Consider the following 26,027-nt stretch of genomic DNA (forward strand, 5'->3'; position numbering starts at 1 on the left):
AGCATACTATTCGGATAAATTCACTTGTACGTACCACGTTGCGTAACAATAATTTTTACTCATTTTACTTCAACTTTATAACGAGTTGCCTTTTGTCCTTTTCTCGCTGTTTTTTCGTATCCATATATTCTGATTTTTCCAAAACACGTATGATATTACTTTTTTTTTTTCGGAAGTTTTAAGCTCTTTGTCGAAGGTTACTTTGGTTCGCGGCTGCATCGGGTCGCATAGTGGTACCGGCTCGCGGTATCTATTTCCTCCACCCCTTTTTCCTATTACTTAACGGGTTTTCTTTTCCTTTTCCTTTTTCATTCTCCATTCATTTAGACTTCGGATGAACACCAAACGTGATTCGAATCACCTCGTCCTTTTCGTGTTTATTTTTTTTTTTCCTTTTTTCGGAACCGTTTAAACTTTGAAAAGAGTCTTTTGATCTCTTCTCCCGCTTCTTTTACGTCTTCTTCTTCTTCTTCTTCTTCTTTTTTTTCTTCATTTTTCTCTCGCTGTGTGATATACATACCGTAATTATTCCAAGACTTTCAAAGAGCCATGGAAATTGGAGGGTTCGCGGGCTATTATTATTATCGTTATCATTACTACCACTAACTTTTTTTACTTTCTACGAAATTCGCGCGATTTTTCGATAATTCTCACGAGATCGTGTCGAAGGAATAGAAGAATAAAGAATAAAGAGAATTTATATCTTTGCGCAATTAATTACATATTTTCTCGATATCCCTCGAGTTCAGATGAGACGCGATATCTAAGATCATAAAATTTTTTATCCAGTTTTCTTTTTCACTCCAGACAACAACAAAAGAATAAAATAAAATAATTCTATATCCGAATCGCGAACGTTGCGTATGCATATCGTATACACGCGCAGTTGAAGTTGAAGGGAAAACGTGGTCAGAGAAAAAAGCTCTTATATACCGTCGACGGTACCGAACACGGTGCAGAGCCAAGCTTGCGGGCTACCCTATCCAACTTTGGCGTAAAATTGTGCGAATAAAAGTATAGAATATCCATATTTATTATCATCATCACCGATATTATCAGCGTTTTATTTTCTTTCATTCCTATGAATTATTCAGTGGCGGATCGTACGTACACGATCGTAATATTCTACGCCATATTTTCCGCACTCGTTTCGTATACTTTTTACACGTTTATTTGTTTAAACCTATTCAATGCCAAAAGAAACGGACACACGTCCCGCGTCGTAATCGCCTTTCTTTCTATCACAGTCTGTCGGTATTCCCCCGCGTTTTGAGACATTTTCGATGCGGAATATATTTAATTTTTTTTTTTTTTTTGTTTTTCATTTTTCAGCAACGAGATCGTGGTCACCTTTATTCCGTAGGGATATAAAACGAACGTTGCGAATGATTGTCGTACAGTTATACGACGGTGAGATTTGAAAAGGAAGATCCGGTTATCTCCGGTCTTCATGCGTTGTGTGTGAATTGTGTAAGAAGAGAGGATCATGTTTTCCTCTTTTTACACCGTCTTTCTACCCTATACATATACCTTTACGTCTGTACGTCGGAAGCTTTCTACAAGTTTTTTTTACTACCCACCTCCGCAACACCTTTACGGCGGCTAAATCTATACCTAGATATCCTCGCTTTTATATTACCTACTAGAAGAAAGTAGTAAGGAATATATAGCAGGTAATTCGAATAATACCTACTCGATCCTTCGGGATCAGAAGTTAGTCTTCAAACTAACAAAGTACCCCGCTTCTTTTTTCTCTTCTTCTTATTTTTCTTCTTTTTTTTCTTCTTCATTCTGTTTGGTACTCGGTCGATTTACCGCCGATTTCACCGACGAACGATAGCGAAAAGTAAGAAGTTTGAATCGCGAGGAATTTTTTTTACATAATAGCGAATCGCTCGCGATTGATTTACGTCGGCCCCTTTTACTCTCTTTATTTCTCATCCCGCTTATTTCCTCCCCCCATCGTTTTTTTCTCCTCGGGTGCGAAGTTTCGGTTTTTTTTTTTCCGGCGATCGCACCGCGCACGTTTATCGGAAGGAAGGAAGATTTGTCAGGAGAGTTTTGATGCGCGGTTCGGTTTCGTTGATATTTCGCACATATTTCCCCGTACGCGATGTACGGGGACTTCCGAATATCGTCGGTGAATTGCACCCCAGACATGAATTTTCTATCCTATTCCGAACAACAATCTTTTACGGGTATAAAACTTTTCCCTTATACCGTTGTATTCCCGGTAACTCCCCGAAGATATACACCTTATACAACTCGCGTACAAAGCCCTCCTCCCGCTCCCTACTACCTCCCTACCTTCCTTCCTTATTCCGTTGTTGTAATCCTTAACTAAAGAAGCTCTTCTGCTGCTCTTTCTCACAGGATCTGCAAAAGTTGATACGCGAGAAATAAAAACAGATAATACAACATTATTCGCGAAACGGAAAATGCATAACTTCCACGCGCTTCCAGGTTTCCCTTCGTGTATTCGACGAGTTTATCCTGCGTTGACGGGCTTTCGGTCGATCAAAAAATAACAGCGATACCGTAATGTCGACTCTTTCATTTTATTCGCGAAAATAAGGGAGATGCCACTTTTCCCCTCTTATACGTGACGAAGAAAACAACGGTCAATTTCGATTACACGAGAGATTAATTTTCCAACTGAATATCGTGCGATACGATCAACGAAGAGAGGAATTTATAGAGTGTGTACGCGGTATACATCGCGCCTAGTTTATTCACCAAACTTGTATAATAATATGTATAGATGGATAGATAAAATACATGTGTGTTTAGGGTGTACACATGTAGCCATCGCGTACCTGTTGCCTAACACTTGAGTCGCTCCGCATTTCATCCGTGGTCTTTTCACTTTACTTTATTCTATTTTCTATTTCTTTTTTTTTCTTTTTTTTTCCCTACCTTTCGTTCGTTTCATTTCCTCTTTATTTTCTCCGTTAGCTCGCCTCGGCTTTCTGCAATCCGGCTGTCTGCATACAGGAGTGTTCGGTCCAGTTCCTTGGTTTCGGTCGGTTACGTGCTTCAACGGAGTTGAACTCGAGCCGATGCTGAAGCTGAAGCCGAAGCTTCGTACGAAACCGAACTCTCGACCATTTTCACCCTCGGTCCCTCCCACCCGCCCCCCGCGGATTCACCAGCTGCGAACCGGTGACCAGTTAACGTCAATTACAGGCCAAAACTATACGGTTATTCCACGGTATACGTATACCGTAGCTAGAGCTACGGTTTATCCCGCACCGCACTCTACCCTACTTAGCTCGCTGCTAAAAAATTAAACTCCACCCAAGGAGCAACTTTTGCTTCAAGATAATCCGGAGTTCCAACACCATTTTGTTTCTGCAGGTTTCCGTTGCCCTTTTTTTTTCAACGTCTAATCTGTTTGAGAATTTTAATTGAAAATTTTCCATTTTCCAGAGTTTCGTTTTTGTCGTAACGCCTTTTGCAATTGTCCGTTTTTTTTTTTTTTTGCCGGAGACGAGACGAGCCCTCAGGCAATTTTTTTTTTTTCAAGCTCGCACGGGTTACACGGTGCGGTTGTCCGATGCGTCCGTATTACCGAACGTCGGCGACGGCGTCATCGCTCGAAACTTTTAGGAAAATTGAAAATCTCGGTGCTCTTTCGCTATCGCGTCGAATATACACGCCACGTTGTTCCCCGTGTTATACCTTTGCTTTTTTTCCCTCGCTTCGCTTCCGCTTTCGCGCGTTTCATTCTACACGGACGTCCCTCCGCCACGGTTCAATCTCTCCTTTGTTGCACTTTCTTGAATCATATTTTTCTCTACATCATGCCTCGTGTGTCATTAAATATGCAATACGGGACTGCCGCCAGACGCCAGAGATACACACGCGTAAAGGGTGAAAATAAAGTAGGGACGATCGGTAAACCGAACTCTCCAATTTACTAGGTCGTGCTTTACTCGGTTCGCTGCTTTTTTTTCACACCCTGTACACCGCGCCAAATAATTCATATCGTGTTAGACTCGGAGGCAAGGTATTCGCGAGCACCTAGCGGAGAACAAAGAGCAAAGAAGAACACCGTCTTTATACATCATAAACTGAAGAATGGGGAGGAATTTGAATTGCAGCGAAGAATGTGGACCTCGACTTTTTATTTGAACTTTGAGCTCTCTTGTTCTAATCTGCTCTACATCTTCGGTTTTATCGTACCACCCGATGGTCACTGTTCTTTCGAAAAATTCTTCCACTAAAGAGACGGCGTTACATGTCGGTGCGATACAACGCATCTTGTAATTTTTGCGAAACTTCGGAGGGAAAGAGAAACCGGCAAAACGACGACGTAACTCGGAGGGTCGGGGGATCACTTTTGGACGGTGTACGCGTATGAAATGCGGGTATTTTTAGTTACGCTGATTTACAAGCGTGTAACGTACCTATATTCGTACAGGCTGTTGTAGGTTTGCATCGCTGGCGTGTACACCTCGATAGCTAATAGAGCGTCAAAATGACGTCCGAGGTCGGCTTGATCTGCATTGTTTGCTGCACCGACTAATTTGCTAATTTGAATTAATCGAACCATAAAATCAGTTATTATTAGTTATTAGTTATTGCCCGTGCGCAGGTGGCCCTTTGCAACGTTGATTTATGCGAGGATAATCGATTTAGTATTTCGACGTACGTGTGCGATACAGATATATATACATATATACGTACACGCGTACGCCACTATATGTACGCACACTGGTTACCATTAATAACGCGAATTCTCTCTCCGCCAAACCGTGTATGATCGCACACCGCGCGTACACTGTACGGTATAACACGTATTATATTCTATATTGCACGTACGCCTACTGCAGGTGAATTTTTCTCTCTCTCTCTTTCTCTCGCTCTCTCTGTGTTAGCCCGTTTCGCGTCGATATTATAATTTTTTTATACACGTTTTCAACGTATTTTTACCCCGGGAAGTCGAATCTGTCGACCGTGTATCGAGCTACGAATCAATCCCTCACGAGATATCCTTGATTATTTTCACTTTTCATAGCGATCGGTCGATCGTAAGATTTGACTTTTTTCACACATTGTATGTAAATATGCAGGTACATAGGTGCAATAGTTGGGGAGATATTTTACGTACGCTTTGATATATTCTACTTTTCCTCACTTGAGCGGCGGCGATTCTTCGCGAGGTGGGAATCGCGCTATACTCACAGATATATATACCCACGTGATACCCACGCTGCAGCGAGTAAATAGACTAAATAAATATCGGACTTTATAAATCATCCCTCACAGTTCTCACTCGGTCTTCCCGATCCCACCCCGTCGTCTGCTTTCCTCTTCTCTCTTTCTTTTTATCATTTTTCATTCTCCACTTTTTCTTTTTCTTTTTTCTTTTTTTCTTTCTTACTCTTCTTCTCCTTCAATCTCTCCGACATTACCAGCTACTTTGCTTTCACATATACGTCTATATATACGTTGCATTGAATATCCAGATCGTATCCGTATGGATATATACCTAATATATGCGTCTTTGAGGAACTAACTCGAATACATTGCGAGAATTCTTTTGAGTACATTTGTATAAGGTATATATATATTAGGGTGGGTTGAGATATATTTTTTTTTTTATTATTCTCTTAGCATGGGGGCAGAATTTGTACCTTATAAAAAAAGAAAATTCTTTCCACCTATTGATCACTCGATCGATTGCACGAGTAGATGATTTTTACTTTCCGATTTGGATTCCTGAGCTGATTACACTCTTGAAGAACCAAAAAAGAAATTCGATTTTTGAGCAAAAAATAAATCATTTCTTAATTTGGGTTTAATATGCTTTTCTGACGAATTTCGGCCTCAGGAATTCGAATCTGAAAGAAAAATTGATCTATCTCTAAAATTGACCGAGTTATCGCCAATTTTCAGCTTTTTGGGGTCAAAAATAAAAAATCTATTTTATAATCTATATTAATGTAATTTGAGCTCACGAATCTGAATCTGGAAGAAAAATTGATCTATCTTGAAAAATAACCGAGTTATCCTCATTTTTTCGCATTTTTTGGCATAAATTTGAGGATTTCTCGAAGGGAAAAAATCGTAGCTCAATTTGGACAACGGATTCGTGTTCCTGAGGTCAAAATACATAAGAAAAGTGCCATACGATCAATTTTGAAAAATAAAAATTTTTGACCAAAATTTGAGATTTTTCCAAGGGGTACCCCTTACGATTTTTTCAAATTTTGGCCAAAAATTTTTATTTTTTAAAATCGATCGTATGGCACTTTTCTTATGTATTTTGACCTCGGGAACACGAATCCGTTGTCCAAAATGATTTACGATTTTTTCCTTTCGAGATATCCTCAAATTTATGCCAAAAAATGCGAAAAAATGGGGATAACTCGGTCATTTTTGAAGATAGATCAATTTCTCTTTCGGATTCGGATTCCTGAGCTCAAATTACATTAATATAGACTAAAAAATCAATTTTTTATTTTTGACCCCAAAAAGCTGAAAATTGGCGATAACTCGATCAATTTTATAAATAGATCAATTTTCCTTCCAGATTCGAATTTCTGAGGTCAAAATACGTCAGAAAAGCATATTAAACCCAATTAAAAGAATGATTTATTTTTCGCTCAAAAATCGAATTCCTTTTTTGGTTCTTCAAGAGTAATCTCACGTGTAATCAGCTCAGGAATCCAAATCTGAAAGCAAAAATCATCTACTCGTGCAATCGATCGAGTAATCATTGGGTGAAAAAATGTCTTCTTTTTATAAGGTACAAATTCCGCCAGTGCTTGCGACGAATTTTCAGTTTCAACGTATCTCAACGCGTTATTGCATTTCGAGCACGATACACGCACAAAAAAAAAAGAAAGAAAATATGATAGGACCTTATACCATTAGCCAGGCGACATATATGTATAATCCGAAAGCTTTCGAATCACTTTTGTACGTGGAAAGTCGGATGTACATAATTATATTTCTACATAAGTACCGTAGTGAAGGTACCGCAGTTATACGTACTTACCTATGTAAAATATAATACGTGATACGTAAGTCGTCCGCGTGTACGACGATGTGCAGTGATCTCGTAGTTCGCGGATGCACATTGAGTCGCAACGAGACTGGGGGGTACCTGTGGTGTACCCGTGCCATACGTTAAGCGTACCGCGACTTTTTAAAGGTATACAATACGACGATCGTTATAATTATCATTATCTCCAATTATATCGTCGCTTTTTCAAGAGCCGCGCATCGTCGTCGGTACGCGCGTTATATTGCATACGTTATACGGACAGAATACAGTCGACGATGAAAAGATTTTCACGTCGAGCGGGGGAAAATTCCTTTTTTTTTTACCCTCTTCTGTTTCAATCCGTTTTTGGCACACATTTTACGCGACGGCGAATCCACTCGATGGGCGAATCGCCGTGTATCGTCGCTCGCGAGGATCGTCTTGACGCGCCTGGACGCGAAGAGGGAGAAAAATAGAGAGAGAGATTCTCCTCTGGAAGGGGAGAAGGAGAGGAATCGGAATAGGAAACTGCGGCGTTTCGGGTCCTCCTCGGGACTTCTTTTTATCCCGAGGAGCGGCACAGCTAGCTAGCTCGGCTCCTCTCTCCACTGCGGAGTAGATGTAATTGAGTGGGTCGACGACGCCTCTGTCTCCTCTGCCCCTGATGTACAACGCGGCGGTTGGTTTCGTTCGAATCGCGTTACTTCTACTCGGCAATAACTCGTGCATCTTAAAACCATCAATTGTCTCGCTTTTATAGTATATGTATAACCCGCTACGCCGTACCACTTGGAATGAGCCGGTGTACCTACCCTATACCTCTATATACGTGCAGGGGCTACCTCCGCTCTGATTTTCTTGGCACAGAGACAATCCGCAATTTCTATATTTTACATGCAAACCTGAAAAAAAAAACTAGTCGAGAGAAAATTTTTCTTCGACGAACTCCACGGTCGTCTTCGGTCCACTCGAAACGGCGTTTGGTCCTTAAAAATTTTGGGGGTGCCGATCATCTAGCGGTAGCGGTTCTTCTCTTTCGTCGAGTTCATTTTTTCTAGCTTAGTTTTCTTTTTTTTTTTTTTTCAAAGTAGTTTATTTTATTCTACTCTCGTTTTTCGTTAGTTCATGTACAACGAGAAAAAGGAAAAGGGAGAATCGAAACTTTTTACACCGTCGCCGCGGCGGTGGTTGGGAAGGAATTTTGGGAAGCTCTTTGTTTAAAAGTAGATTAAATCCTCGGGGAGCTGTGAGAGACAGTTGTCGTCTACATTCGCTGTAAAATGGTGATTCCTTTTTTTTTATTTTTTTTCTCCAGGGGCAATAAAATCCGATCGTTGTTACCTAATAACAGCGATAGTATTGAGACTGTTTTTTTTTTTATTTTTCGTCTTCCTCTTTTCGAGGAACACCGCTCCTCTCCGCGATCGAATTAATTGGCTCTGAAATTTCGAGGAGGTATTTTCGGCTCCGTTCGTTTTTTTCGAACGCGCGAAAAATCGAGGAAGGTAGAAAAAAAAAGGAAAAAAAGAAGAAAAAAATTTATACAATAACTCGTCGGAATGGAGAAAGAAATGGAGAAAAAGAATGAGTATAGCTTTTCGCGATAGCGTGTAACGCCCGATATTCTCTTCTTCATCTTCGCTTATTTCTTTCGTCCGTGTACACACGAGGGGACGGAGAGAGGGCGCGGGGGCCCACCCGTCGTTCGAGAGGGATGAGAATTCATCATTTATGGATGAATGAATATTACCAAGCGGGGAACAAGTGTGCACACAGGGACGATTTTTGTTCGTTGTACACACGAGAGTGTGTAAGCGCTCTCGCGCACACACCACCCGTACGCCCGCTCCGTCACACGTAGGGCGTAGAGAGAAGCGAAGGGATGAGAATGAGAAAATGATAAGAGCTCGCGAGATTTTCCGTTAGCTGGACGCGTTCGTTTTGCCCGTTAGCGAAGAGATAGCTACAACCGAAATACGCGTAGCTTCCCCTCGTTCTTCAACCTCCGACCTATCGTCCCCCTGCCGAATAATCCCGCGCGAAAGGATCTCCGTCGGGTTCGTACCTGCCTGCCTTCCGGAAGGGTGGAAAACGAGGCGGCTAAAAGAGGGAGATATACACTGGAAGGTATAACGTACATGCCTGGCTGATTTCGTACCCTTTTCTCGCCCTCCTCCCCCTCCCCCCTTCACTTCGCTGCCAACCTATAATTTGAAATATACATATCAAATTCGCGATTCCCGTGAATAGGTAATACAATAATCTACAAAGGTTATATTTATGGATTTCTATGGTTTATATGTGTGGGAAAAATAAAATCCCTCGGCACAGGATCGATGAATTATTGACGCGCGTGTGCGTGCGCGCGTGTCGCGATATACAGTCGATGGTTTCTATTTTTTTTCACACTCTACTTTTCCGCATCTCGTTTGATTTATGGATTTTTCGTACGAATGAAAATGAAGAGAGCTAACCACCGGGAACCCATTTATACCTGCAACGTATCGCCTACGCTGAGCCGCGTATCTCGTCGAATTCAATGTGGCGAACGGTCGTGCGGTACCTACGTGTGCGCGCGTTACCCACAGAGAGACATTGGGGGGGAAATCGTGAAATCATCGACGGTGTCGAGTCAACTGGAAATCGGAAGTGTTTTTGATCTTACTTTTGAGAAACGCGATGAATAACGCTACGTTAGCTTCGAATCACCGCTAAGAATGGAACGAGTCGAAGGGGGGTACTTTGCCTCGATTGCCTACTTTTTGGGTCGTTGGACGCGCGGGCTTCAATTTCTCGCGAGTATTTAAACTAACCCCGCGGAGTGTCTCTATCCTTCGTAGCGACAATTTTTACTCGGAGGGGTAAATTCGCTGCGCTTCACAGGCGCGTCTACCGAATTCGTCGATTTATGTATCGGATCCACAATACGCGAATTTCGCCAACAATTGATGGTTAGATGGCATTGATTGTAATTGCTCTTTGTGGGGCGAACGGGACGCGACGTGATTTTCTTGTTTTTCTTTTCTACCCTCTCACTCTCACTCTCCCTCTCTCTCTCTCTCTCTCTCTCTCTCTCTCTCTCTCTCTCTCTCCACCTACCTACCTTTCCATTCTGATTATTTCTTTCACTCCTTTTGCCCCATGCAGGACCAATCAATACCCATACAATTCGCGTATGGTATACCCACCCGTTTCACCAAATCCTCGATTCACGCTCTGGTACCTACCGAAAACCCTCCCCCTCTTTATTTTTATTATTTTAGTTTTATTTTCGCGTTTCTTTTATTTGATTTTTTATTTTCTTTCACTCTCTCTATCGCACCTTGTCCCACAATTTCCACCTGACCGTGACGCCCTTGTTGCCGTTTTTTTTTCCTTTTCTTTTTTTTTTGCCACCCCCACGCGCTACTCTTGTCCTCCATAAACTCGAATAACCTGCACACGTGCAAACGTGACGATAATACCCGTATAGGTATACTCGCCTCCTCCTCACCCTCCCCCCACGTCATGACCGTTTCAGGAATTCGTTTTTGGGCTCTTTCTTCCCTTTTGTTTCTTTTTTTTTTTCCGTACAGAAATCGTATACGGTGTACGCGCGTATACGGGAATAAATCAATCCCAAAGAATCGCTGACGTTGTACGGATGTGTTATTTATTTATTTATTTTTTTCTTTTTTTCGATCGGTAATTGAATATCTTTGTTTTTTTTTTTCATCTCAATCACACGAAACGCGCGAATTTCCTTCACTTTTATAGAAAAATTTGTATTTAGAACGATTCGCAACGAGTGTACTTTGTTTTTTGTTTTTTTTTTTTGGAAAAGAGTAAAAAAGGCAACGAGGAAAGTAGAATAAGTAACAGCGAATGAAAGAAAACTGAGGAGTTCGGGTCGCTCATACCTCATAGCGAAGTTTGAACCGGCGCGCGCGCGGTATAATATAAAGTAAGTGAATGAAGGTAAAAGCGACGAAACTTTATCACGTATCGTCATTGCCTTTTCTTAACTTCGCGAAACACGTTGAACTCTGGCGCGGACATGATATTTCAAGGTATCGGCACCGGTCCGATATGCACGTGTACCTAGACCGCGAACGGGAATCACCTCCGACCGGGGTAGCTTTTCTACGACCTTCGCATCCACCCCGTCTACGCGGAGACGCGTAGGTGGTGGTCGCGCGACGTTTCCGTTGATGGCGAAGTTTGACACCGCCAAACGTCATTTCTTATTCACCGTATCCGCGATACGTACGTCACGGAGTGGGAAACACTTTGGAATTTTACATTTTGTCGATTTCTTCGTAGGTTGGCACAGAGATGTACCTACCGTGCGAGGTGGGAGTATATCTGCATTGATATTCCCGAATACCGCGTGTATATCACTACGTGAATATCGCATGGATACGTGTAGGATCTGGGGTCTGAGAATTTTCCGAAAATATTTAGGGTGTAGGCAGGGGGGGAGCTTATTTTCATTCGAAGCAAATGAGAGATATTTTCATTTATTGTGAGAGAAGAAACGAAAAAAAACAATTAATAATTATTTCGTAGGATATCGACGATTGAAGAAATATCAACGTTCATCGATACTTTTTCGAAGTTGGTCATGAAAAAGAGACAAAAAACTTTTTTCATCCGGAATGACGTTTGCAGTCCTTTTCGATAATTTTCAAAAATACCTTTGGTCATACGCGTCGAGTCCATCGCATAGATTCTGTTCGTTTTTCGACCAAACATTATCACAATATACGTATCGTGTGAGTGCGAATTCGGGTTTCGTATACAAATGTAAAAAAATGAAACCTTACCAATTTTTTATTCATTCATTTATTTTTCATCTTTTCAACCGCACCAATTGCGGTCGGTTAATGGAATTTTATTGTAAAACTTTTCACCGGGAATCTACTCGTCTGGTGCCGCTGAATTTACCACCTACTATTGACAAATATACGCACTGTATAGCCACTATGAATGCATGTACGAAACGCGGTGCGGTATGCGGTTGAATTTTTCCTTTTTTTTTTTTTTTCTTCTTTGATTCTGTTCAATAATTTAATCAGAGTGGAAACAGAGAACGGATATTCCAAGTACACCGGGCGCGCTACGGATCGTCCTAATTGCTTCTTCTAATTACGTGTACGTACAGTAGTATAATATACTGGAAAGGGGATCTTATCCTTTCCCTATCTGTGATGTTTTTATCTTCTTCTTTTTTTTACTTCGGTCTATCCGCCGCCGCCGGCCTTTATTTTATTTTCGTTCGTATCGCGGATCGAGGCACCGACGCACATTTCTCTACGACCAAACGTCCCTCGGAATAGAGAGGGTATGCTTCGGTACGCCTAGATTAAGGAGATTAATCCACGCGGTTTATAAAGGACCATAGTTACCGGCCACAACGGCTATGTCAGACTTACTTACTTACTTACTTACTTACTCGGCTATACTCTTACCCCCCTATACTTCCCCTGTTTAGAAGTCGAACTTGACCGTAAGACTGATCCCGAATAAACGCTTACACGAAGGGATTACCAAGGAAAATTATCGTAACACCCTTCATAGGTCGTTGCGCCTTTGTAACGACTCTGTGTTATTACCGCATCGTCTGTGAACTGTCGAACAAACGGAGAATCCCCATCTTTCATTTCTAAATTCTCCCCCGAATCGATCGAGGGCAAAAACTATCCTCTTTTTCTCTCCCTCCCTATTGTTTTTTCTCGCAGATCGCAACTCGACACAAAGTCCAATCGCTCGTGTCCTAGGAACGGAGAAAATTACCGTTGGACAAAATAATTCTCGTCGCGTTTATCATATCACGGTTGCATCGTTGCGGAGCGATGTTTTTTTGCTCGGTACGTCCGAACGTGTTGCGGATAAGGAGAGAAAGAGAGAGAGAGAGAGAGAGCAAGTGAAAAAAAAAGGAAGGAGGTTTTTCCCGTCGACGTTTTTCTAATTGCACAAGTGTTTCGGGATAGGCGAATAAATCGTTGTTTACCCGATCATCGAATATCACAGACGGTCGCATGTGCGCGGTACGACGTCGTCGACGTCGAGCGACGGTGCGGGCTCGAGCGATAATCCCCCCGCGGAAGAAGTCTTCGGTACGACGAACGTCGTCGCGGATATTTCTCTCTCTCTCGGCTTGGGAAGGTTGCGAACGAACGTTTTCAATAATAGCGCGCGATACGTCCAACAGTTGTCGCAATAGGATAATGACTAATAAGAGATACACGCGAGATAATATGAATGAACATACTTGCGAGGACGCGCGGTGTGTAACACCGCGGTGTGTTGAACGCCGATCGCGATCGTTTCGACGTTCGAGCTGCTCGCGTTTTCTCGATTCACTTCGAAATTTCACGGTACCGAGGAAGCGCGCGTGCGACGACGACGACGACGACGTTACTCCTTTCTCAGCCGCTGCCGCGCTGCCTATAGATAATGATTACACCGGAAACAATCAGTGTTCACTCGATCATCGAAGAGTGATGAGTGCCGGTTATCCAGCTTCGACAGATTTCACGGTAGACTCACCGATTCGCGTAAAGTGTCGGGTTTAAAAATCATTTTATTTTTCCCTCGTTCTTCCCCCGTTTTTTACTCCCTTTCTCGCGTTCTCCTCACAGTTCGACCTCCTCTGGTTAGTCGGTTCTAAGACATACCTGGACTTTTTATTTTATTTTATTTTATTTTTCATTTTAATCACCACCGGATTCTACCTTTCGTTATCTCGACAGCGACGTGTGTCGCATACCATGCGGTTGTCGTACGAATCAATTCATCGTGTGTGATTACGTGTGTTGAGATTTTCGTAAATTCAATTACAGTGAGTGTGTGAGGATATCGAGAAACGAAAAGAAAGGAAAAGAAAATTGAAAAAAAATAAAATAAAATAAAATAAATAAAATGGCTTCGACAAACGGATCTGCAGCTACTGGTATCGAAATCGCCGACTCGAATCAGGTACATACACATGTTGATATTATTTTTCATCAATTTTTAAAAAGCATGCGTGAATTATTTGATTTTTCTCGTCAGAAGAGAATCAAAATGAAAATGTATATTACGTGTATAGAATGCTGTTGAGACGAATTATTATTCGTATTTTTTATGTACGATATAAGTAGGTACGTACGTATGTACATACGGTTTCATATATACCTATGTATAATATGAGATGAAATGAAACGAGACGTAAAATGAAATGAAATAAAATGAAATTTTCAATACTGGAGCGGGGGAGGGGAGGGGGAAGATCTCATTCGATTCGCGAGTTACAATATACGTAGAGGTATATGATGTATGAAAATTCATCAAAGAGCTCGAAAGTGGACGATGAGTTTTAGGTTTGTAATAGAATTCGTTGATAATAATCGACGTCATTCGTCAGATTTTCAATTCCGATTCGCGAAAGGATACGCGAGTGTTCGAATCGAAAAGAATGGAGAGACGCGACGACCTCTGTCCTTTTTACGTTCTCTATATGGCGCGATTCGCTTTTTGGGCTATGAAAAAAATGTCGACAAATTTTCTACGAAGAGAACGTTGAGAAGTGTACGTGCGCCTCGGGGGATTTTAATTTACGACAATTTTCCAGGGTAGAGGAGGGTGAACGGGGCGGAGCGATCGGAACTAGCTAGGCGGGTGGTTTAATTTGGTAATGATATTTTGGAATTTGTCAAAACCCATTTTGAGAAAATTCCTCCCGCTCTCTCTCTCTCTGTCGTCTCCTCCGGCTCGACCGGTTTCATCTAGAAATTCACGAAACTTTTTTGCTCCGCTTTCTGTTTCCCTCTTCCTCGTGATCTCGCTTCGTACGGTCATACGAAGGTACACACGTTATACTCCCGTAGTAATACGCGGCGGTAAATTCATTCGGTACAACTAACTCCGACTACGCAAATATTGGTTTTTTACTCCCTTCGCCCTCCGCTGAATTTTAATTCATTCACTCTTCTCGATTTTTTGGCAACCATTTTTTTAATTTTCCTTTTCTTTTTCTCCTACCAACGCGCATCGTTGAAATTTTATTCCTCACACGCAATTGTTACTGATACGAGAAAAAAATGTTGAGAAAAAAACTAAAGAACCATTCGTGAAAAAAATTCATTTTAGCTACACATTTTACTGCACGCGGCATCAGTGTTTTTGAAAACGAACATTGAATTATAACGAGCAAATAAATTTGAAGAAAAAAAATAGAATTGACGGACTGTGTATATGGGTATAAGTTGAGCGTGCATTTGGAGAAATATTAGCGATACACGTGTAACTTGGAATTTAGTGTTAGTTTGTTACAGATACGGTGAAATTTGTCGGTTGATACGTATCTTGTAATTTCACGTACATACGTACATAGGGTAGAGCGCGGTGTACATGACTCTTATCGGAGAAAATGGAGTTCGCCAACTATTCGGTATTTTACTTGGTTCTAGAAATCCCCTGTATTTGATTTCAAATTCAACACGTCTATTTACATTTAATCTGAGTAAATATAATTTATCTAGTATGTGTTTTATGTGTTACACGTCTACCCGCACATACACGAACACCCACCGAATGGAATTAGAATCCGAAAGCGCGTATTACACGGAATTAGTTATTAGCCGCTTTTTAATTAAAGCGCACCGAAATCATCCGATTTATTATTCTCAGCAGCGTGTCGCTAGCTCGTACACGTATGTTCCGGTGGAAGTTTTTTTTTTTTTTTCTTCTTTTTTTTTTTTTCACATCCGATTTCGTTGCTCTTATCCTCTTATTTCTCTTTGCAACGATGCTCGGTTTTTGGCGCCACGAGGCTTTACGTAGGCTCCGGTATACGTACGTACGTACCTACTTCGAGGGTGGATTAGGAGGACGAGGGAAAAAGGTGACGAATGTTAGACGCGGTGTCTTACTTTCCTGAGAGCTTTCTCTATGCCGGTACACCGCTGTGACGTGGAAGACATACGACACGTTGCAGAAACTCGGGGCGAAATTTGACCTTTCGTTTTTTACCGACGATCTTCTTTCATTTTTTCTATTTTTCTTTTGTCGTATTTTTGAAAAAAAAAAAAAAAAAGGAAGAAGAAACGGTTGATTCGATCGTCGTACGATTGCTCGCTAGTTTAATGACTTTCAGTCATCCGTGTCAAATATTTGAACGACCTTGATCGTTGAACGATTATGTACCTTTGAACCTTCGACCCCTTCCCAAAACCGCAATTCGTATCATCGTCGCAGCTGCGAGTAGAGCGTTGATTCCAATTTTGGATAGGTGGTAATTTGGTACGTTCGGTACACGCGTATACGTCGTCGCTAGGATCCGTATAAATTTAGAAAGCGAAAGACGACAGAAAAGAAAAATGAAAATCTCTACTGACGACGAACAGAGATTTCTGCATACTTGCAATTGATAAAATATTGAAGTAAATTGACATAAATCGATCGGATTCGTTCATTATTTACGTAGTTATCGATCCGAAGTAGATACTTTGATTCTACTTAGCGAAAATTGCTTTATACTTTGACGAGCTATCGGGCGTAATGGTTCTAATTAGTTTGTCGATTGATCGTAGTAAAATTACCTTTTCGTCGAATGCTCATTCTATCCATACAACTACCCCATTAGTTTCCACATTTTAGAATTAATTCATCTTTCTATGAGATACCAACACACATACGTCGAGTCCAATTAACTCGCAAAGCTAATTAGAGTGACTAAAATCGTACGACCACGCTATCCGCACATTTTTCATTTTTTTTTTTTTTTTTTTTTTTTCTCATTTCCATCAATTTTTTCTCTCTTCTTATTATTTCCTTAAAAAAAAATGAAGAAAAAATGAGGGAATAATCGGATCAAACGTGAGTCCGTTAGAGATAATGAGGAAAATCTGATGGACACTTTACTTTCCATTTTTAAAAAATGAAAGAAAAAAAAAAAATAAATAATTCGGATGAAGGTTTTCATTTTCGAGTGGGAATTATTTACCCAATTTTAACTCGGCGTGCCCTACTTCGTTCGTTACCATTAAATGACCCGCGTGTGTATTATCCCGCGGGAATTCAGCTGGCATCAGGTTTTGGAGGAGAAATTTTTTCATCGCTGTACAGAGGGATGATAAGCGGTAGCGGTGGAAGGTACGGTCGTTACGTCGTCGGTTTCTCGTTCTATCGTACCTCCTGAACCTTAACTAATGCAATTGAATTCAACCGTTATCTTGAATTTTCTCATTTCAAAGGCCTGACACACCAGCCCGACTGAAATCTTCCTCTCCCCTCTCCCCTTCTCTCCTCTCCTCTCCTCTCATCGCCACTTCACCTCACCCCGTGCTTCGATAATAAATCAACGAACCTTCTAATTATAACAAATATTCTCCTACTTATCACGTACACACACACAGGGTTGTCTAGTATACCGAAATTATAATTGAAATCCGATTTCAATTTGCGATTGCTTTCCGAATAGTTTGAATCAATTCGGCGAGCACATGTACAAAGCGAAGATACGAATCGCCGTTATTTCGTTCGTCGATATTGAAAATTTTCAATCGATTGACTCGACGAAATAAAAATTGGAGAAGATCGGGCAGCTGAACGTTGCTGTCCGGTCCGCCTTCTCATTTTTACCGTACGGTTTGATTTTTTATTCTTTCATTAAGTTCGATTTCTTCCGTTTTCGTTCTCCCGACTCGTTCGGGGTGTGCGCTACAGGTTACGAGAAAATAAAGAAAAAAAAAAAAATCAACGTAAAATAAAAATAAAAAAACCAGCAACTGATTCATGACGGCATCAGGTTGCGCCGTAATATTTTACCGCCTACGAAATTTGACCAATATTTCTCTTCTGTAATATCACGTTTACGATAGTCGTTTGTTCTCGGGGGGGGGGAACAACCTTCTCTTTGTTCGTTTGTCTCCTCATCCGTCTTTTCCGGATGTATCCGTACCGTGTACCGTACACGTGCGTCGTCGTACACCCCGTAGGCCCGCACCGGGTACGTCGCCACGTTGCGATACCGTATGGGAAAAGACGAGCAATTATTTCCATTGATTCTTTTTTTTTTTCTCTTCAGTTTCTATCGAACCTGCTCAATATTGTAATTTTTTTTTAATTCCTCTCTTTTTTTCCTTTTCGAGAAATATTTTGTCCAGAAGTGATTGGAACGTGGGGCAAGGAAAAATCATTGATACAAAAAAAAAAAAAAAACCAAAAGAAAATGGAACGGGATTCCATTGAATTTTCCTTTTTTGGGTTTTTTTTGTTTTTTTTTTTGGGAAGGGGTGTAGGAGAATTTTCTTCGGGATGACGTAATACTTACATTATTAGATTGGTTCGCCTCGGTTTTAGTTGCGGGTCGACCTCGGAGAAATAAAGAGACGGAGACAGAGAACGGGAACGGGAACGGGAATGGGGCGGTGGTTCGCTTCTTCTCTCAAAGTCGTTTCTACTTCGTCCACTTTTATACATATACATACCCGGGACAGAGACTGACCACGGGAAATGAACAAACATACCCGCTACGAGATATAGTAGATCGTAATGCTACGCCCTAAAGTCAAAAGAACAAGACGCTCGCAGTTTATTTCCGCAATTTCTTTCATCGTTTTACTTTATGTCCGAGTGGTATACGGGCGTACACCTAGCCACCCCGTACCGTACCGTACCCTTCCCTCAAACTTGTTTCCCACTGTCCATTTCCTACGTAGTTACGTAACCGTACCGAGGGATGAAGAATTTCACTTGTCTCGCCTTCTGAATCGCTGTTTTTTTCTTCTTTCTCCGGCATTCCCTCGATCCCGTCCTACCTATTTTCAATTTATTTCTTCTCGATGATCTACTGTATTTTCGAAGAAATTGTTACGGAATAAAGTCGCTCTTGCGCTCCGGATAAAAATTTCTTCGAATCGATCAAAGAACTTTTTTTGCGCGCCGGAGGTTCGAACGAACGTTTTTCCCCGGCGATTGATGTCTCCGCGGTCGGTGGTTGAGGAGTCTCGGAGTTTTTCGAAATTCGAACGAAAGCGTCTCTCCCGGTATTTCCGCGAGCTGAAGGGAGATTTTTTAGTCGCGAGAGTGCGAAAAAGCGCAAACGCATCGAATACTGACCGCTGCAACTCCACCGACAGCCTTTTCACTCTTTTCTCTTCTCCTTCCGTCTCCTTTCTTTTTTTTTTGCCTGTTTCTTCCTTTTTTTTCCTCTCCTCTACTCCCATCTTGCTCGTGGAAGAAACTCCGACTTGAGCTTTTAAGGGAATCGTTACTCCGGGAGCTGCATCACGTACCAAAGTATAAAAATCTCAAGGGGTCAATTTCATTTGAAGATAGATAGATAGATTACGAGTGCCTTTAATTATATTAAATTTTATCGAATTCTTCGACTCGAATGAAGATGTATGGCGAATTTTTTTTACTTTTTTCCACTTTTAAAAACACCGATACTCGATCTTCTCTGTAAATGTTAACGAGAAGAAAAAAAAAAAAAAACGGAGAGAAAAATAATATCGCGTAGGAGTGATTTATTTGACCATCAATTACGAGTATGTACGGGTATATAATCTATACGTTTACGTATGATATATATATACGTGCAGAAGTTGTAATTTCAAATTCCTTATCGAATATACGGGTTACAGTGTTGTTATTATTTTCATTATTATTAGCGTTATTATATTAACGAGTGCGGGGAAAACAGATAAAAGAACAATTTTATTAGAGTGTATAATATTACGTAACATCTAGACGAACGCATTTGGACTTTGTCGATCCGTCAATTTCGACATTTTTACAATTACAACGATATGCATACACGTCTCCGTATACCGCGGACTCTTATAGAATGTAAAGCTTCGATAGTCGCAGCTTTGAAATGGATTTATAATACAATATATATATTGCGATAAGATTCTTTCGTTACATTTTCATACAGATTATGAAAGATCAACGAGAAAGCGAACCTTCGAAAATTTGAAGATCGAATATAGATTCGGCGAACGGGAGAAGTTAAAAAAAATTTTTTTTAATATATTTCCGAATTTACAAACGTTGCAAAAAAAAAAAAAAAGAGACTCAAAAACCAGATTTTCCCTTCTCTTTTTGGAGTCGATCGAATATTTTTTTTTTTGACGTGCAATTATTTATCAAGTTTTTCCAATCATACAGGGTATACGTACGTACCTGTGGATAAATGGGGTTTTTTAAAAAAATGTAATAACGATTTACGATCGATCAGATAAATTTTTCTCCGCACTTTATTCCCGAACGTTGGTTCGCGTTAGGTCGGATCGGGTTCGGTTCTGCCGTTCGCCGATGGACCCGAGGTATTCCGCAACGTTTACCTCATTTTCTCGTTTTCTCACCGTTAACTGTTAATGACAGCTATACGTATATACCTATACCTATACCTATACTTAAGGGAGTAGCGAGGAGGGGGTGAAAAATCGAGCGACGTTAACGAAAACGTACCGTCACATCCCTTTCTTTTCACCCTCACCTCACCACCGACCCAAATTACTCGAAATCTTCGCGCAGTCGGTCAGCTATCGCGCCACGGGTCTTATCCTCGTTCCCAATGTTATCATTTCTCCCCCCCCTTTTTTTTGTTTTTTCTTCTGTTTTCTAAGATCGTTTTTGTCGGAAGAAGTCGAATAAGTTTTCCCCCATATGATCGCGATGTCGCGATGTCGCGTTATCAAATTTTACAAGCTCCAAAAAAAAAAATGGGGTTTATCGAATTTGTAAAATTCGTTCCGCACGCGACACACACGTACATTGGTCGCTGCTTTTTTTTGGATCGCGCTACAGGATTACGATCACGAATTTTGGATAAAATTTCCCGCGGAATTTTCGCCGCAACAGCGAAGCCAATTCACAAATTTTTACCTTCGAATAACACGACGTATTAAATTTATGGAAATTATACTACTATACGAACGAAACGTTTCAATGCGGAACAATTTCGCGTACGATAATAATCTATATCGCTGTGTTATCCGCGATAAAGAAAACCTGCCATTGGCGACGGATTAATTTAACCAAAATTTAATCCTCAAAGCGATAAAAATTACCGCAGATAAGAAAAAAGGTTCTTCTTTTTTTTTCATTCTTCTCGAATCTTTTCGCGATTCGTCTATCGGTGCAGGTGATAATATAATGTTATATTCTGTGTTCAGATTGGGGGATGAGTGAAAGACGTAAGAAGGGTTTGCGATAACATGTATATCCTATATCTGTATGCAATGTGTGTGTGTGTGTGTGTGTGGGAAATTGTTGCCTGCATTTCAAAACCCTGTGGGAATTCGGTTGCGGGTAAGGTTTACCCAGAACTACCTACCTACCTACCTACCTACCTATCTACCCACTACCGAGTTTATCCGCAACGGTAGAATTCAGAATTCAGAGTTCTTGGTGCCCATCCGTCCGTCCGTCCTTCCGTCCGTCCGTCTGTTCCATATGCTTGTCCGGCACCGCATTGGAACTTCCGGTCTAATTCTTGCTCGGATTACTCCTCTAACCGCCACTGGCAATTCCTGCAATGCTGAAATATGTACATTACACGTACGATATATACCTACTCGGTTGTCACTCAGATCTCCTTGTGCACCCATAAACGTCCCGTTACCACCCTATCTCGTTTTCCGTATTCCGCAATATTGTAATCGCGGAAATTCATTAGTTCGCAAGCGATCGTTGGAAATTAAATTTCACTTTTTTCACGTCAAATTACGAGGATTAAAAATTATAAATCTTGTATTTGGATTTTTCCCCCCAGAAAGCTCGCCAACTACCTCCAATTTTTATTTTATTCTTTATTTTTTGTTTCCATTTTTCTTCCAATTTTCACATTCATTCAATTGATCTTCTCTAGTACCCCCGTGCGTGATGCAGTCAAGTATACTTGGCAAAATGATTGATCTGGATCGTTTTTTTTTTTTTTTTTTTTTTCCACCCCCCAAAGAATTCAATTTTACGGTTACATTTCTGAGTAACGACTTTTTGACGGCAATTGATTTTGGTAAAGTTGACGTAGTTACTCGTCGACGTTTTTTGCACCTGAGGTGCTTTTTTCTGGAATCGAATCCGAGAAGGCTCGACCCACGCCACGTTAGACTTTCCATCAGACGACGCGTTGCCATCGCGGCGAATTAAATGATAGCTAAATGGGGGTGGGAGGAGGAGACGCTGAAATTCACCCTTGGGGAGGCCCATTTTCCGAGGGTCAATGAAAAAGAAATCGCTGTGCGGCGGCGAACTCGGCTGGAAATAAGACGTGTATCGGGTAAGCCGACGTTTACCCATCGAGCGGACGGGAGTTATAATTTTTTTCACTCGGCTATTTCGTATCTACCGTTTTTTAATAGGAGAGCTATTCGACGATACGCGAGACTCCCAACTCCGCTTTCGGGCTTCCCGTCTCCGGGTAAAGATCGACTTGTAATTGACGCTAGACTACGGAGTCTCTCGATAATCTCTGCCCTACTTGACCGTCATACCGAATACATACATCGTGCGATCGTTTTTATTTTTCATTTTTATCGAACGGATGATTACAAATTATCTTTATCTCGCGGTTGACCGTCCGTTTTACGATATAACAGCCGATAACGTAACTAGATCAATTCAATTGACTTTTTCACTCATCCAACGGAACCTGCAAACGCACATTTTTTTCCTTCAGAATACGTTAACCGAGCGAAGAGTGAAGGGATTAACCCTCCCCCCACCCCACCGAATCACCCTACCCCTTTTTTTTTAAACGAAGAACCGTAGACGAGAAAGTAAAAAGTTTTTTCCACCCACATACAACCGACGACTAAAAATACAAAAAAAAACAACGACAACAACGACTACAACATTCCTCTCGCATTTCTCGCAGTTTTTATTTCTCATCCTGTGAGAACTTCGCGTACGTTTTGCTCTCTTTTTATTTTATTTTTTTACATTCTTTTATCATTCTCCGTTTTTTTTTTTCCTTCCCTTCACTCGAATACTTTGCCATGTATTCATGCTGTCCTTATGTACGTATATTCCGCTGGAAGTTTGGACCGTCCTTTTTCGCACCCTTCAATTTAATTCCCAACTCTCTCCACTTAGCCCCTCGTTTACCTGCCGGCTATTATCTGTCTACTGCAAGACTTTTTTATTTATTTTTTTTTTCTCTCTTTTGTCTCTTCTCTTATTTGCTTTTATGCATATATCTTATTTTTTGCTTCTTTCCTCATCTGACTTTTCCCAACCCCCTGCTCCCTTCTCTTCCACTTTTCCTCACCGTTGGATCATCAACCCCTCTTCTCTTTTTTTTTTCAACTTTATTCTCTTCTATCGATCGTCACTCGATTGTTATCGCTGCATCAGTCCACCACCATCTTTCGTCCTTCGCCACGATCTTTTCTTGAAAGCTCCTCTTTCTCACGTTTCGATCATGATCTCGGTTTGGCGGGAAAAGTGAAGAAAAAAAAATCATTGTCCTTGTTTAAAAAATCGTTATTTTCACACCGATCGTTACACGTATCTCTGCGCTCCTCTTTCCTTGTACATTTTTCTTTTCCCTTTTTTTTCTTCTCCTTCTTTATTTCGTCCCGATGCCCAAGCTATATGTGTATAACCCAGACACCGTCTTGCCGTAATGGTTTCTACTTCCGGTTCTATTGCCACGTTTATATTATAGGTGCATAAGTGCTATACCGCTGTACGTATAGTTATACGTATGTATATGTATATACAAGTAACGCATTTTACCTATGGATTTTATTATGTATTATACATACGTATATACGGATGGTACACTTATAGAAATTCGATACGCGGCGAACGCGTGCAACAAATGGCTCGGATTTTTTCATATTTCATTGAAAGATATCGAATATGAAAACATGATACATTTGCGAGCAACGTTGTTATCATTGTTATTTATTCGTGGCTTTCCACTGTTACAGGGTAACAGCGGGATACTAATTTTATTTGTTCTCATTTTCTCTGTTTCAGGTGAGTAAAGAAAATTTCCTCTACGACGTTGATTTTTCGATGAACGGAAACGTACTTCGTACATTGTGTCGCGTGCATTTTCGACGCACCGCAGGAACGTTGAGGTATTTTTCTCATGTCGCTTGCGTGATGCGTACTACTTTTTTTTTTTTTCTTCGTTCTTCTCACGCGCGCACTGAGCGAAATTCGAGGATACATGCAGGTGAAAAATTTGACTGCACAGGCGAGAGGACTTTTTTCCTCAATTTCTCGACCAACCACCACCGCAACCATCACCGTCTCACGATGATCTTTTTCGATAGGGGTGACTGCTCTCGTGACGGGCGTTTCAATCAATCTCGTCGGAACATCCCCAAAGCCCTTCGGGGATGGAAACGCAATACGAAATGACTATCTTTCGTCGTCTTATCTGCTTCCCCTATACGCTACGCTTCTTTTCTTTTCTTTTCTTTCCTTGTCTCAACTTCACGGTTTTTTTTTCGCATTCTATCTTTTTTTTTTTTTTTTTTTTTTTTTAATTTCGTGTCTTTTTTTCAACAACGGTTCGGAGCTCCTTCTTCCGAAAACCCTAACCCTTCAAATCCGAGTACATAAGGCTGAAAAATGATAACCCTATTCTCAGACATCCCACTTTAAGTCCCCAAGGATTAACTAATCCTCAACTTTCCCACCTCCTCTTACACCTACTCTCGTGTTACCTTTTTTTTTTCTCCCTCGTCCTTTTTTCAACACCTTTAACGACATTTATCCTCATTCGTTGCGAAAGAGATTCGTTATTCGATTAATGTTATATATATATTTAATTTTTCTCCGCTCCTTCGATTGTAACGTGACGTGATATGTTAAGTTTTGATAAACAGGGTGCTGTTGGTCTGTTTTTTTTTTTTTGTCGTTTTCTCTCCGAACCCTCTTTGAAGTGACTGTTATTACGCGGATGTTCTATACGTGGTTATTTTATTTGATTTTTATTTTTCACACATTTTTTCTTTACCCTCCGTTCCCCGGTGGTGTGTTGAAAAAAAAAATAAAAGAAAAAAAAAAAAATAAAAGAAAAAAAAAAAGAAAGAAAAATTTGTCACGCAAAGAGTGGAAGAGAGCAGCGTGGTAGCGAGAGAGCGAGGGCACCCCCGCGTGTGTAGAAGGAAGTAACACGCCGTTTGTACGAATTTCCGGAAACAGGGGGGGGTGAATCGAGTTTACAAAACCTACTTTTCGAGGTAGGGTATACCCAGCTAACCCGAACTCGCGGACGGGCGGCTACGTCAACCCTTTCAATTTATCTCAACGACTGTACGTGTGTGCATATATATATATATATATTTAATGGATATATGTATATAAATATACATGGGCGTTATGTACACGCGTTGAGATAGGTTGAGCTCCGTTCCCGTGAATAATTCGAAACTCGATCTTCCTTTTTATTTTATCCTCAGTTCTCTTTCTCCTTCACTGGCGGATACGGGAGGCGAGAGAAAAAAGAAAGGGTAACATTCTCTCGCTTCGCTGAAAGTTCGTTTTTTTTTTTTTTTTTTTGGATTTGTTGGATCCTGCGGGGTGAAAATTTAACTCTTTTTTTTTTTCTTTCGACACGTGTCTCGTCGAGTCCCATTTTTTTCACCGTGGACGTGAATAAATTTGATGAAAAAAACAACTCGAATCACGTCTGCGATGACTTGCTCTTATCAATTAAAGGACACAAATTGTCCTGTAGATTTTTCGTTTTTAGTTTTTTCCTTGCAAGCTCGTTCTCGCGGTAATACGAGAATATTAATTAATGAAATTAACGATAAAACGCGTTATGCAACCTATCTGTTAAGCGACGAAGAAATTGATGACGCGAATAATGAATTTTACGTTATTAAAATCGACCGTTGAACGCGTACATCGTATACGTACCGTACGTACGTACGTGCAGGGGATGCGGATTTGCACCGGACGACGAATATATACCGTGGGTTATTCCTACGGTATATGTACACCTATGTATATATCGTAGGTACGCAATGTTCTGACCACGCGTGCAAAATCAATATCACATGGCTATGTATTATACTAACGTCATCTGCGTATA

The 26,027-nt window shown here is 40.9% G+C and overlaps 1 protein-coding gene across 13 annotated transcripts in view; it reads left to right on the forward strand.

Annotated features, from left to right (window-relative positions):
* The window catches only part of LOC105686378 (venom dipeptidyl peptidase 4), a 160,033-nt gene that overhangs the window by 46,244 nt on the left and 87,762 nt on the right, over positions 1-26,027 (forward strand). The window contains exon 1 of one of the 13 annotated variants that reach the window (XM_048652146.1): positions 13,819-13,954. The exons of the other annotated variants lie outside the window; for them this stretch is intronic. Coding sequence (XP_048508103.1) covers positions 13,898-13,954 — 57 coding nt within the window. The 5' untranslated portion in view covers positions 13,819-13,897. Of the gene's footprint in view, positions 1-13,818; positions 13,955-26,027 lie in introns of those variants that run through there. 13 annotated transcript variants of the gene reach the window in all.

This window comes from Athalia rosae, chromosome 3 (assembly GCF_917208135.1).
Source record: "Athalia rosae chromosome 3, iyAthRosa1.1, whole genome shotgun sequence".
Classification (NCBI taxonomy): domain Eukaryota; kingdom Metazoa; phylum Arthropoda; class Insecta; order Hymenoptera; family Athaliidae; genus Athalia; species Athalia rosae.